This window comes from Felis catus, chromosome D1, assembly GCF_018350175.1.
Source record: "Felis catus isolate Fca126 chromosome D1, F.catus_Fca126_mat1.0, whole genome shotgun sequence".
Lineage (NCBI taxonomy): Eukaryota > Metazoa > Chordata > Mammalia > Carnivora > Felidae > Felis > Felis catus.
Genome location: NC_058377.1, coordinates 103,745,695 through 103,759,583, shown reverse-complemented (window position 1 = coordinate 103,759,583; position 13,889 = coordinate 103,745,695). Strand labels below are relative to the sequence as shown.

At 40.9% G+C, this 13,889-nt stretch overlaps 1 protein-coding gene and 1 pseudogene across 1 annotated transcript; both read left to right on the top strand.

Moving 5' to 3' along the window:
• The first annotated feature begins 4,951 nt into the window (after positions 1 to 4,951).
• On the top strand, positions 4,952 to 5,917 carry LOC101097669 (olfactory receptor 5A2). The gene has a single exon (XM_011286950.2). The coding sequence runs from the start codon at positions 4,952 to 4,954 to the stop codon at positions 5,915 to 5,917; it is 966 nt and encodes a 321-aa protein (XP_011285252.2).
• A 7,781-nt stretch (positions 5,918 to 13,698) lies between these two features.
• LOC123380619 overlaps positions 13,699 to 13,889 on the top strand; it is a 94,453-nt pseudogene continuing 94,262 nt past the window's right edge.

The window sequence follows — 13,889 nt, the reverse complement described above, 5'->3', positions numbered from 1 at the left end:
TTGGCTCAGGTCATGCTCTCATGGTTCGTGAGTTTGAGTCCTGCATCTAGCTCTGAGCTGACAGTGCAGAACCTGCTTGGGATTCTCTCTCTCTCCCCGTCTCTCTGCCCCCCGCCCCTTGCTCGTTTTCTCTCTTTCTCTCTCTCTCTCTCTCTCTTGAAATAAATAAATAAACTTAAAAATTTTTAAATAAAGAACTTCCTTACCTTCTTTCCTTCACAGTCTATTTTTGGAGTCGCTGACTTTTTTCTTTCAGTGATCTCAGTTGCTAAATTTGTTCCCCTAAATTCAGCCTATTATCTTGTGTCAAGAATCTCAGTAATTATATTCTTTCACATAGAAGATATTTTTGTCACTTAATTAATTTTTATTCTCAGGCTAAGGTTTGCTGACTTGATCTCCATGGAACAGATTAACTCCTTCTTATAAACTTTATTTCTGTACAAAAGTTTCAAAAACCAGGAAATGAGTGTCTCAAAATTTTACATTTTCAGAGTTTGAGGGGTCCTTGGAAAATGAGCCCAATTTACTCAGGCCCTGAGAGGTGGGGGGAGGGGTTAACTGACCTGCTCACAGCCACATATCTAGGTCATGGCAGTGCTGGGAGTAGCACCCAAAATATTAAAGGGTAAAGAAACTGTTTTCATCACACAAAAAAGTCAAATAAGTAGGAAAGAGCTCTTGGCCACAACCTTGGAGACAGAGTTAATGATGTCGTTACTCAATATTCCTGGAGTGATTTCTATTCATCAGGCACTGTGCTAAGACCTACCTGTGTGCATCTCATTTCATTACCAAACAATCCTTTGAGATTGGTATAATGATTATTACACCAGTGTTACAAGGAAGGAAATGGATATTTCAGAGATTTAAAAAATGTGTACATGTTTATACAGATAAAATGGCAGAGCCAGAATTTGAGCCCAACTCTCCTGTGTGTGGTTTACTTCCAATGAAGGGTCTCAAAGTGGAAGGTTGCCCACCAATGCAAAAGGATGTCTTCCTGGACCCAGATCAGGGAAAGCTCAGAGAAGAATAAGACAGGAGGCTGCAAATAAGACTCTGGCAATGGGTGGTTTTCCCTGTCCCCATCATCCAGAGAACAATTAGTGCTCAGAAATGTTTGCTTCTAATGATTGCTGGGCTTTTACTTTGGACCCAGGAGTGAATGACAGGGCAGCCATGTGGAGGAAAAGTGTGGCTATCCCTGCCCATTAAAATAATGAACTCCCTAAGGCCATTTTGAAGACTTGGTAATAAAGGAGCAGGGATTCCAGAAGCAGATATTACTATTTGCATGAGGCCAAACCACAAAAAATTGACTGAACCAGAAACCAGGCATAGAGCAGTGGGAAATGCAGATGAAGTGAAGTTTAGAAAAAATGTTAGTGGAGCAAAGCAACCAACAATTCTTCTTCTGTAGGAAGAGATCTCAGGACACTTCTGCTTGAAGTAATTCAGTAAGTTAAGCTCCTTCCTTCCCAACCTCATTCATCCAAAAAATGACAATTATATTTTACAGCCTATTCCACATTTTATCTGTAAAAGGGGCAGAGTAAGTCCACACTTCCAGGTAGGATTAAATGAGTTAATATAAATCAAGTCCTTTGAACAGTGCCTGGTACTCAATAAGCCTTTAATAATGTTTGTGATTAGATTATATATTGCATATTATATTATTATAATTGAACACTAATTATAAGCTAAACATTCTGTGAAAGCTCTATAGATAAGCAGTGAAGAAAATTCATTCATTCAACAAATATTTACCGTGCCAATGTCCCAAACACTGTTCTAGATCTATGATAGGATAAATCAATAAGGAAATTGATAAACAAAGGAGGGCACCTGTTGGGATGAGCACTGGATGTTGTATGGAAACAAATCTGACAATAAATTTCATATTAAAAAAAAAGTAGATCAATAAACAGAACTCCTGGCCTGCCTTTAAGTAGCTTACATTCTTTCAGGGAAGATTTCATTAAGATAAGAAACACAGGGACACCTGGGTGACTCAGTCAGTTGAGCATCTGACTCTTGATTTAGGCTCAGGCCATGCTCTTAGGGTTGTGGGATCAAGCCCCGTGTCAGACTCTGTGCTGAGCATGGAGCCTGTTTAAGATTCTTTCTCTCCCTCTGCCCCTCTCCTCTGCTTGAGCTCTCTCTCTCTCTCTAAAATAATAAGATGAGAAACACAAAACTCATGTTATTTTCTCCTTGGGAGGTTCATAGATTAATGTCATGGTGAAGAACAGTCTTGGCTCTTCTTGGTTTTGGCTCCTCAATCAGTTACTGATTGTGGGGAGATTTTAAATTTTAGAAAACACAAAGCTAGTAGTATGTATTTATTTTAACTTAATTGGCACATCTGTTTATATATATACACACACACACACACACACACACACACATATATATGTATACATTGTGAAAAGATCACCACAATCACGCTAAATAACTTATCTGTCACCTCTACATAGTCACCCTTTGTATGTGTGTATGTGTGTGTGTGTGTTTTGAGATTTAAGATCTATCTTCTTAGAAAACTTCAGATATACAATAATGTCAACTATTGTCACCAAGCTGTTCATTAAATCTCTAGAACTTATCCTGAATAACTGAAACTTTGCACCCTTTGACCAATATTTTCTCATTCCCCCCTCAACCACCCCAGCCTGCAACCATTATTCTGCCCTCTACTTTTATGAGTTTGACTTTTTAGATTCCACAAATGATATGCAGAATTTATCTTTATGTGTCTGGCTTTTTTCACTTAGCAAAAAGTCCTCCAGTTTCACCTATGTTGCTGCAAATGACAAGATTTCCAACTTTCTTATGACTGAATAATATTCCACTCTCTCTCATCTATATATTTACCTACCATCATCATCATCATCATCATCATCATCATCGTCACTACCACCACTACCACCATCATAATCATCTACCTCAAGTTTCTTTACCCATTTACCTATTAATGGACATTTAGGTTCTTTCCATATGTTGACTATTGTGAATAATGCTGCAATAAACACGTAAGTGAACTATCTCTTCAAGATACTGGCTTCATTTTCTTTGGATGTATATCCAGAAGAAGGATTTTTGAAGCATATGGTAGTTTCCTTTTTAAAATTTTGAGGAACCTCCATAGTGTTTGTCATTATGACTACATCAATTTACATTCCCACCAACAGTACACAAGACTTTTCTCTGTATCCTCACCAGCACTTATGTTTCATCTTTTTTTTTTTTTCCTTTTTTTTTTTTTTCAACGTTTATTTATTTTTGGGACAGAGAGAGACAGAGCATGAACGGGGGAGGGGCAGAGAGAGAGGGAGACACAGAATCCGAAACAGGCTCCAGGCTCTGAGTTGTCAGCACAGAGCCCGATGCGGGGCTCGAACTCCCGGACGGCGAGATGGTGACCTGGCTGAAGTCGGACGCTTAACCGACTGCGCCACCCAGGCGCCCCTGTTTCATCTTTTTAATAACAGACATCCTGACAGATGTGAGGTGATAACTCATTGTGGTTTGATGTGCATTCCCCTGATGATTAGTGATGTTGACCACCTCTTCATGTAGAAAAATTTTTAATATGATGAATGATAAAGAAACACCATCAGATAGTTGAAACTGGCTGCAAACATGCATGAGCGGTCAAATTTCATAAAATGATAAAATATCAGTAACTTTAATTTTAGCCTTGAGTCTTCCCCAGGGTACTTCTGCCTTTTTTACACCCATTTATATTTCCTCATTTTGCACCCATTTATATTTCCTCATTTTGATCTTAGATCAGTGCTGGTTTGTCTTTCTTAATGCAAAATGCATACGGGCATCCCTCATGCCTTAAAAATGATAATCTGGTCTGGCCTGATGACATCAAAGCTGTTCCATGCTTATCCTTAAATATTGTCCTTGAATATCTAATGAACTCTCTCCAGTTTTTCTTGCTCAGAAAATACTGGTTTCTACTTGTTCTTGACCACAATGGCTCATCCAATTTCAGTTAGCTTTGGTGTTCCATGGAGGCATTGTTCATGGCCCTTCTATCCCATAATGGTGTTGATTGTGTTCATCCAAATTTTGATCATTTTATGCAGTGACCTGTATAAAAACTTATTAGGTAATTAGAAAAAATTTTCTAGTTCTAAGCATGTGTATGTATACTTTTTTCTCTTGGTTTTATTACTTAGAAGAATGGATTATTTTTTATTGTGGGTTAGATTTGCTGCCTCAAAATGGAGTATGTCAAATATAATAGCCTGTAGTGCTTAGCTGCTTTTCCAGATTCTTACATTAAAGATATACAAAATATAAGAAATTCCTAACTTTATTATTCATCTGAGTTTATATTTTCTAGTCAGAAAGTCTAAAAGGCCATAAGAAACTGAAGTCCAAAGGAACCTTGAGACTCATCTGACTCAACCCTCCCATTTTTCAGTTGAGAAAAGGCGGATCGGGAGTGGTGAAGTCACTTTTCCACAGTCCTCAGGGAGTCAGGGATGGCCCAGGAGATCCTGAGGATACAAGAGTCAAGCCCAACTAACTATGAAAGTGTTTTGATACTGAATTAAGATCTGGGATAATTTAGAAGGTAAACCCCTAATTTTTTATCAATACATTTTCTTGGGATTAGAAAAGCTGATAATGTAGGATAGTGATAGATTTAATCTGTGATGACAACTCTGATTATATTGATAAAAATGTTTAGTCTCCATTAGATGGATTCTCTTCTAATCAGCAATATATATAGCATACAGATTTTAAATAGTGCCAAGAGATTATCATGGGCAGACTTCCTCCAAGAAGGTTGCTTAGCAGGTGGCTGTGATGTTAAGTTGGTGTTAATGGTTTATATGATCTTCCAAGAAATATCCACTTACGTAATAACAAACACAATCTTACTGATCACAGGATTGTTTCTTTCCTTTATTCAGGAAGCAGGTCTATGGTTGTAGGAAGGAATAACACGATTGTGACAAAATTCATCCTCCTGGGATTTTCAGACCATCCTCAAATGAAGATTTTCCTTTTTGTGTTATTCCTGGGGATTTACCTCCTGACCCTAGCCTGGAACCTGAGCCTCATTGCCCTCATCAGGATGGACTCCCACTTGCACACGCCCATGTACTTCTTCCTCAGTAACCTATCCTTCCTAGATATCTGCTATGTGTCCTCCACAACTCCGAAGATGCTCTCCGACATCATCACAGGGCAGAAAACCATTTCTTTTGTTGGCTGTGCCACGCAGTACTTTGTGTTCTGTGGAATGGGGCTGACTGAATGCTTTCTTTTGGCAGTCATGGCATATGACCGCTATGCTGCAATCTGCAACCCATTGCTCTACACAGTCCTCATATCCCATACACTTTGTTTAAAGATGGTGGCTGGGGCCTATGTGGGTGGATTCCTCAGTTCTTTGATTGCAACATACTCTGTCTATCAGCATGATTTCTGTGGGCCCAACAGGATCAACCACTTCTTCTGTGACCTTCCTCCAGTTCTGGTTCTGTCCTGCTCTGATACCTTTGCCAGCCAGGTGGTGAACTTCATTGTGGGTGTTGTTGTTGGAATGGTTTCTGTCCTTGTGATCCTCATTTCTTATGGTTACATTGTTGCTGCTGTCCTGAAGATCAGCTCAGCTAAAGGTAGGACCAAAACCTTCAGCACGTGTGCCTCTCACCTGACTGCTGTGACTCTCTTCTATGGTTCTGGTCTCTTCATGTACATGCGACCTCGTTCTAGCTACTCCCTAAACCGGGACAAGGTGGTGTCCATATTCTATGCTCTGGTGATCCCTATGGTGAATCCTATCATCTATAGTCTTAGGAATAAGGAGATTAAAAATGCCATGAGGAAAGCTGTGCAAAAGGATCACATGCATTCTCATGGGCCTTTGTTTTTCTCACCCTGAGCTAATGTTTTCAAAGAAGCCATGAGCTGAATTAACTATGCAGATTTTCATGTGGTTTTGGACTAGTTGATTTACACAATGATTTGTGTTGACCAGATTTTTTTCCCCTTTCCAATATTCCCCCAACTAGTTTACCTATTGGTTATTGGAAAACAGTTTGGCCATTACTGGTTCCTAGAATGAATAGCATTACATAAACCAATATTATAAATGCTCAGTTTAGCAGAAAACTTCGCCATGACAAAGACAAAGACATTGTGTCTATAGAAGGAAAGTACTGAACAAAATGTTAGTCCTGCATTCAGGATGGTGATTCTTAAAGTAAGATAGGAATATATAGCATAGTAACCTGAGGAAGGAGATACTATTTCTAAAAACAGTTGCTTTTCTCTCTTATGAGGTTCTAACATGCTTCCTTTATGGCACATGAGCACCACAAGGCAGACACCCTCTCTTCTTTGAGAATCACAGCTATTGTGATCCCCTGTGACTGATGGTGGTATAGTACTGACCCTTTAGATGTGTTAAGGCAGGAAAGAGATCTCTAATCATGGCCTTAATGACTGAACATTTCTTAGGAACCTACAGAAGAGGAGCATACCTTCATTTGGCATGAAAAGTTCTATGTTTTCACCAATTTTGTGATAAGTTCTAGAAGGGAATTTAGCCAAGGAATTGAAGAGAGTGATTTTTCTCCTCCATGTTGTCTCAGAACTTGTTATGTGTCCTTGAACCAGCAGTAAACAACTGGCATACATTTATTCAGCTGTGGCTGCTCTTGGTTGGCCATAAATAAGTAAAGTACCTACCTGTGTGTACTTGGGCTCTGTGTACCTTAGTTCCTTCTGTGTGTAAAATAGGAATAATAATAGTAAATATATCATAGGTTTATTGTGAAGAATTACATGACTCAGTATATACAAGCACTAGAATAGTACTGGTGGGCAGCAAATACTCAAGAGGTGATTATTATTATTATTATTCTATAATAATATTTATTTATCACCATTTGAGCCAAAGAAATAGACAACATTTCCTTAGTTTGGTAGAAAATGTGATATTTGTGATGGCTTTAATGCACTGGAAAGTGGGTCTGCAGATACCAGAGTGAAAGTGGTTAAGAGTATTTGTTAGGCATTCTTAAATCAGTAGACCTGCAATTATTTATCTCATGTTTGCCACTTTGTAGGTAGGTGGCCTTATGCAAGTTATTTACAAGCTCCATTTTTCTCATCTGTAAAATGAGGATAACAATGGTATCTACCTCATGCAATTGATTCAACAACTAAGTGAAGCATATGCATGAAAAGAGCTTAGCTTAGTGCCTGGTTTTATGGTAATACTTAATAAATGTTAGCTCATATTACTAGTCAATTTTGTATAAATCAAGAGAAATTCAGGTTAATGTGCTAAAAAGAAGCAAATTAGGTACTTTGGGGATAGCTACTCAAATTGAGACATAATAGTCTCAGTAAAAAGGCATGCCTGTGCCTCCCATCTCTGCCACTTACTTTGCATAGAGGAAGCAGTCATTAGAAAAATAGAAAGAATTCAAGTTCATAGAAGTGGCTATACATGGAAATGCTACTATTAAGCCAACCCTATCAGTTACCTGGACACCTCGCCTTTCCTTATAGCCATTTTTCCCTCCTCCTTTCCTTATCTGTACCCCACTTCACTGAGCTCTTACCTTTCAATTTACCTTTGGTAGCTAAGCTTAAATTCTCCTAATGCCAAAAGTCATTGGAACAAAACAAACAAACAAACATATAAAGGAAAATATGCCTCATGCTTTGGATTTACATGGAGCTGTCACTGGTCTAATTATTATACATAAATTTTTTTGATGAACACAGATTCTGAATGTAAGATCTTTAGAAAAACAACTCTTGTTTAGCTACACACGTTTGCTGCCAATTGAAATTTTCTCCTTGCATTGATAAGACATAATGTACTTTTGCAGTTTTCCCAACTACCAAACAGAAAGTAATGCTCATTAATAATTGTTAAATACAGTGCATAAGATGGGGTTTGGTCATGAGACTTGAATGAAGCAAAAATAACCTGGGGTTTATAGTAAGCCATATGTTAAATGAAACTTCCTAAATCAATGCGTTTATTATGGGGCAGATAAATAGACATACATTGAATAATATTTCTGGCAGTGAAAGAATCAGGCATTCCATAGCTCTTCGAAGCAAGACAAGGTAGAGCTGCCCTGGGGAGGCGGGCAGCTAGCTGGCTGGAGGTGAATTCACTTTAGTAAAATTACCAGAATTCAGGGTGTGCTGCTAATCTTCACAACCTCTGAAGACCTCTTCCAGATGGACTGAAGTTACCAAGCTCAGAATAGCTAACTGCATAAGCCAGATGCCATTTTTAGTTTTGGAAGAACTAAATTGCCAAGCTTGTGCTTGTGCGAGCAGCACAATCCTGTCCTGCTGAGGAAACCCCATGGAAAAACAAGTTATAAGCGAAAGTCTATTTGGAGAGAAAGTGGGCAATGTGTGTCAGCACTTGGCGTGTCCAACAACAGGGTCCAGACAGGCTGAAGTGCTGGGCCAGGGCACTGACACTTTCTCTCCCCAAGAATTCATCTTCCTCTCTTCTAGGTGACCATTTTCCCTTCTAATCAACATGTCCATAGATTGATTAATAGACAGATCTTCCTTCCTTTGGTGTAAGAAAAATTGTGTCTCTAAATACCTCGGTTATTTATTTATTTATTTAATGCTTATTTGTTCATTTATTTTTAAAAGAATTTTATTATTATTTTTAAATGTTTATTTGTTTATTTTTGAGAGAGAGAGAGAGAGAGAGAGAGAGAGAGAGAGAGAGAGAGAGACCCAAGTAGGTTCCATGCTGGCAGTCCAGAGCCTGATTTGGGTCTCCATCCCACAAACCATGAGATCATGACCTGAGCCAAAATCAAGAGTTGGACACTTAACTGACTGAGTCACCCAGGTGCCCCCATTTTATTTACTATGATCTGATTTTGTGGTTTAATTTTTAGAGTTTTCAGAAACCTGATTATTGTCCACATGTACCACCTATATTCCCCTAATTTTTTGGTAGGTATATATGATTACAGTCCCTCTCTGCCTCCCTCCCTCACATACTCAGGGATTAGTGACTGATGCATTAAATGGGTTCTGGTGAGATTTTTAACTTTTTCCTAAAGATTAATAGTCTTATGTTTCTAGTCATAAACCTAGAGAAACCTAGAGCTTGCCTATTCTGTGATCACCCACACAAATAAGGAAACACTTGCAATTCACTTCCCTGCGTCCAGATAACTGACTTGGATCCTTCTGACCTACCATTGATCAGGGAGAACCTAAATGTCTTGCATATATGAAGATATACCATGTGTTTCAGCATTCCCCCCATCACCTTGATCTATGACTACCTTCCTTGAATTCTTGATAGGTCTCCTTGTCTGTAACATCTCCTAAATAACAGAAAGAGACACCAACGGTTTATATGTGACCTTTGCTGCTTCTATTCCATTCTCACTCTTCCCATGCTTTCCTTTCCCCTTCTAATGCTGGCTAAGACTTCCTATGCGCAATAGTGTTTATGGATCTGATCAGGGATGAGATTCCCCACCTTCCTACAAGTAAAGAAATAGCCAGCAGCCTCTTGCAATCATGACTTGGAACTTCTATCAAATGGATATAGCGGCGTCTCCCTTCAGTGTTGCCAGACTAGATGGAAGACAGACAAACCACCCATTTTGGTGAAACCACACTCTATAAATAGGCATCTTGGACCCAGGGAGACTCCATGGGAAAACAGCCTTCATTTCACTTTGAAAACTTTTCTAAAGTAACTCATAATGGACTTAAATGTTGACATAAGTAGAAAAACTGACTTGTGTAAAGTATCACATTGATACTGATGGAATATTCTTGTTCTAATAAAATCTCTTTCTTATGCAAAGGAAGGCTGGGTGGTTTTCATCTTAAGAAATGCTTAAGAAACAAATTATTGATGCACATGGGCCAGAGGGAGGAAGTCCCTATATGAGACATTCACTGAAACTCACAGTTCATTTTCTAACAAATAACAAAGCTAAGGAAGTAGTCTTGCAGGGATCCTCTCACCCTTCAACTTGACCCTCAGTCTAGGATACAATTGGAAATAAGATCTGGGGCTGAGCAGCAGCAGGGAGTTGTCCATGAGACTTATCAAAAAGAGGTGGGTTCTGAGAAATCCTGCACCTCAGGGGACCTACCTGTCCAATTTTTCCTTTACTCATTCCATGTATCCTGTTACAGATACTCTTTACAATTTGCTGTATTATCTACACTGTCAGATCTAAATGCCACTTTTTTCTTGCAGTCCCTTTTTACCAGAGGCAAACCAGAAGGTTTAACACTTTTGCTGTCTGTAGTTTTCAGATCTCTGAAAGTTCTGGAATTGTTTTTCATACACTTGCCATCTCTGGCAGTTTTTCAACAGAAGACCATGCATGAGATTTTCCTGCGTTAGCCAGTTGAGCACCTTTGATGAAGACGCTAGCTTTCTTTATTCATTTGATTTATTTTTATTTTACAATTACAATTAAGTGTAACTCAGTATTACTTTTTTATCCTTTTGGCACTCAGCTCGTGTCCTTTAAAAAAATTTTTTTTAACGTTTATTCATTTTTTGATAGAGATAGAGCGTGAGTGGAGGAGGGGCAGAGAGAGAGGGAGACACAGACTCCGAAGTAGGTTCCAGGTTCTGAACTGACAGCACAGAGCCTGATGCGAAGCTAGAACTCACGGAGTGTGAGATCATGACCTGAGCTGAAGTCGACGCTTAACCAACTGAGCCACCCAGGCGCCCCAGCACGTGTCCTTTTTAAAATTTAGTTTTAAAATTTGAATTGAAATATACTTGATCTATAACATTAAGGTATACAATATATTGATTTGATACATTTACATATTGTGATATGGTTGCCATTGTAGCAGAGTTAGCACCTCTATCATATCACATAATTACCATTTCTTATTTTTGGTTGGCATAATTTTTTAAAAATGTTTATTTATATTTGAGACAGAAAGAGAGACACAGCGCAAGTGGAGGAGGGGCAGAGAGACAGGGAGACACAGAATCTGAAGCAGGCTCCAGGCTCTGAGCTGTCAGTACAGAGCCTGATGCGAGGCTCAAACTCACGAGAGTTTGAATCATGAGATTATGACCTGAGCCAAAGTTGCACGCTCAACCAACTGAGCCATCTAGATGCTTCTGATTGGGATAATTTAAGATCCAGTCTCTTATTAAGTTTGATGAATATAATGCATTATTGTTGCTTACAATCACTATACTTTGCATTAGCTAAGATTTATTTACTATTAGTTGCAAGTTTGTACCCTTAAAAAACATCTTATTCCCCCCAGCAACCATCTTTTTACTCTCTGTTTATTAGTTTGGCTTTTTTTAGATTCCACCTGTAAAGTGCCATCATATAGTATTTGTCTTTCTGTCTGACTAATGTCACTTAGTATAATGTCCTCAGGGGCCATCCATTTTGTCTCACACGGCAGAGTTTCCTTCTTACTCATGGCTAAATAATATTCTTGTGTGTGTGTGAGTGTGTGTGTATCACATATATCACATTTTATCTATTCATCCATTGATGGGTATTCAGGTTATTACCGTATCTTGGCTACTGTGAATAATGCCACAATAAACATGAGAATGCAGGTATCTCTTTGATATCTTGTTTTCATTTCCTTTGGGTGTATACCCAGTAGTGGGATCACTGGATTGTATGGTATTTCTATTTTTAATTTTCTGAGGAACCTCCACACTGTTTTCCACAGTGGCTACACCAATTTATATTCCTACCAAAGGTATAGAAAGGTTCCCTTTTTTCCACATCCTCACCTACACTGGTTATCTTTTGCCTTCTTTTTTAAAAATTTTTTATTAAAATTTTTTTTAACATTTATTCATTTTTGAGAGTGAGAGAGAGAGCATGAGTTGGGGGGGGGGGGGCGGGCAGAGAGAGTGGAACACACAGAATCCGAAGCAGTCTCCAGGCTCTGAGCTGCCAGCACAGAGGCCGATGAAGGACTCAAATTCACGGACTGTGAGATCATGACCTGAGCAGAAGTCAGATGCTTAACCGACTAAGCCACCACGCACCCCTCTCTTGCCTTCTTGATTATGGCCATTCTAATAGGTGGGAGGTGGTATCTCATTGTGGTATTAATCTGCATTTCCCTGATGATTAGTGATGTTGAGCATCCTTTCATGTAGCTCTTAGCCATTTAGATATTTTCAGTATGTGCCTTTAAAAATGAGTTTGACATTTCTCCACCCTCATAGGGTAAACTTTCACTTGTAGGAGTTGTTAGAGGGGTTCATTGTACAGGGAGGGATCGCAATTCAGTCAATCTTTCTGTGACCTTATCTACCTGTTTGGGTTTCAAAGAGGCAGGGGAAGATTGCCCTCCTTCCACACCCTGCGATCTTGGCATCTATCATTTATCTTAAAAGGACCTTCAGTATTCCGGTATGTGAACAATGCCTGGCACGTTGTATGCATTTAATATTTGCCTAAAGAATTAACCTTAGTATTTTGTACAAATCTTAATATTTTGGTTCTTTCTTTCCCAGCCCCACTGCATTTTATTGCCTTTGGGAGTCTTATCACATTTTAATTTGGGAGAGGCATTCCTAGACTTCTCAGGGACTTCAAATTTGCCTTACCTCAAAAGGATGGGAGGGGATTTCTACTTAGCTCCTTAAAGTGGCGCCCTCCTATGGTCACAGCTCAGGCTTTGGCTTCTGGCCACTCTTACCCAGTTTTAACTGTGCATTTGCGTTCAGGGCAGACTTTATTCTTAAGGTTAAGCCACATTAATTATTCGTAGCCCACACCTTTGAACTCAAGCTATTGCAGAAGGTGTACCCGGGGAGTGGCTGGCCTCCTCACCTGCCACAGTCCCGGGCTCCAGCGCAGCCAACGAAGTGGGGCGCCACGAGGCCAGTCGCGTGCCAGTGCTGATGAGCTCTCCCGCGAGCCGGGCCGGCGAGATGGACCTCGACTTCTTAGTCTCCGCCATCACTCCGGAGCCCGCCAAGTCCATGCCGCTCCGCTGCACCACCATGACGTCGCTTCTCCCAGTTCACAAGTCCACCCTGTCCTTCCGAGTCAGCTTCTGCAGGCTCTCGAGGGTGACCCTGGCCCCAGAGGACCTGAACACTGCACGAGGCGTGCCGACGCTTCGGCTGTCGCGGGTCCCAGGGCACCCTCAGCGCTCACTGCGCGTGATGAACCCCACGCAGTCCACAGGGCGTCGAACGGAGTGAAGCGCATGCGCGTCAGGTCTGACATGCGCACTGGCTTCCCGGACATGGGGCAGGAGCGAGGCGCGCGTGTAGGCTTCTACGGGTCGGTGGCCTTAGCTTCTGGGATTTGCCACGGAATCCAGACAGCGCTTTGTCCTTGTCTGCGAGGCCGGCACTGGGCTCTTGTCAGGCATCCTCTGGGCCATTCCCCGGGGCAGCCTTGGGCGTGAAGGGTTCCTTCTAGAGGAAGGCCGCAGCTGGTTCTGGTCTGTGGCTGCGCAGCTCCTCCTGGTCCTCACGTCGAGCCCCCAGCTGCTTCTCGAGCGCCTTCCTCGGCCGGGGGGATCTCCTCCTCTGGAGTGGAGGGTCACCCGGGATTGCCTCTCGCTCGTACACGAAGCCGTCAGGGGTGACCATGGGCCATGGCTGGGCTGCGGAGAGTTGCGGCTGCAGCTGCAGACCTGGAAGGCATCCCGGCTCCTTTCGTACGTTCTGGTCCTATCGCCTGAGGCCGCCGTGCCCTTCTCCTGGCAGGTGTAGACAGCTCAGCCGGTTGTAGACCGCCCAGCTGTGCGGTTCGTGCCTGAAGTGTCATCCTCACAGACTGCGCCCTGTTCCTTTGCTGCTTCTTCAGTTGTGCCGGTATTTTGGTTAAGTCCAAGTTATTATTCAGCACTGTAAG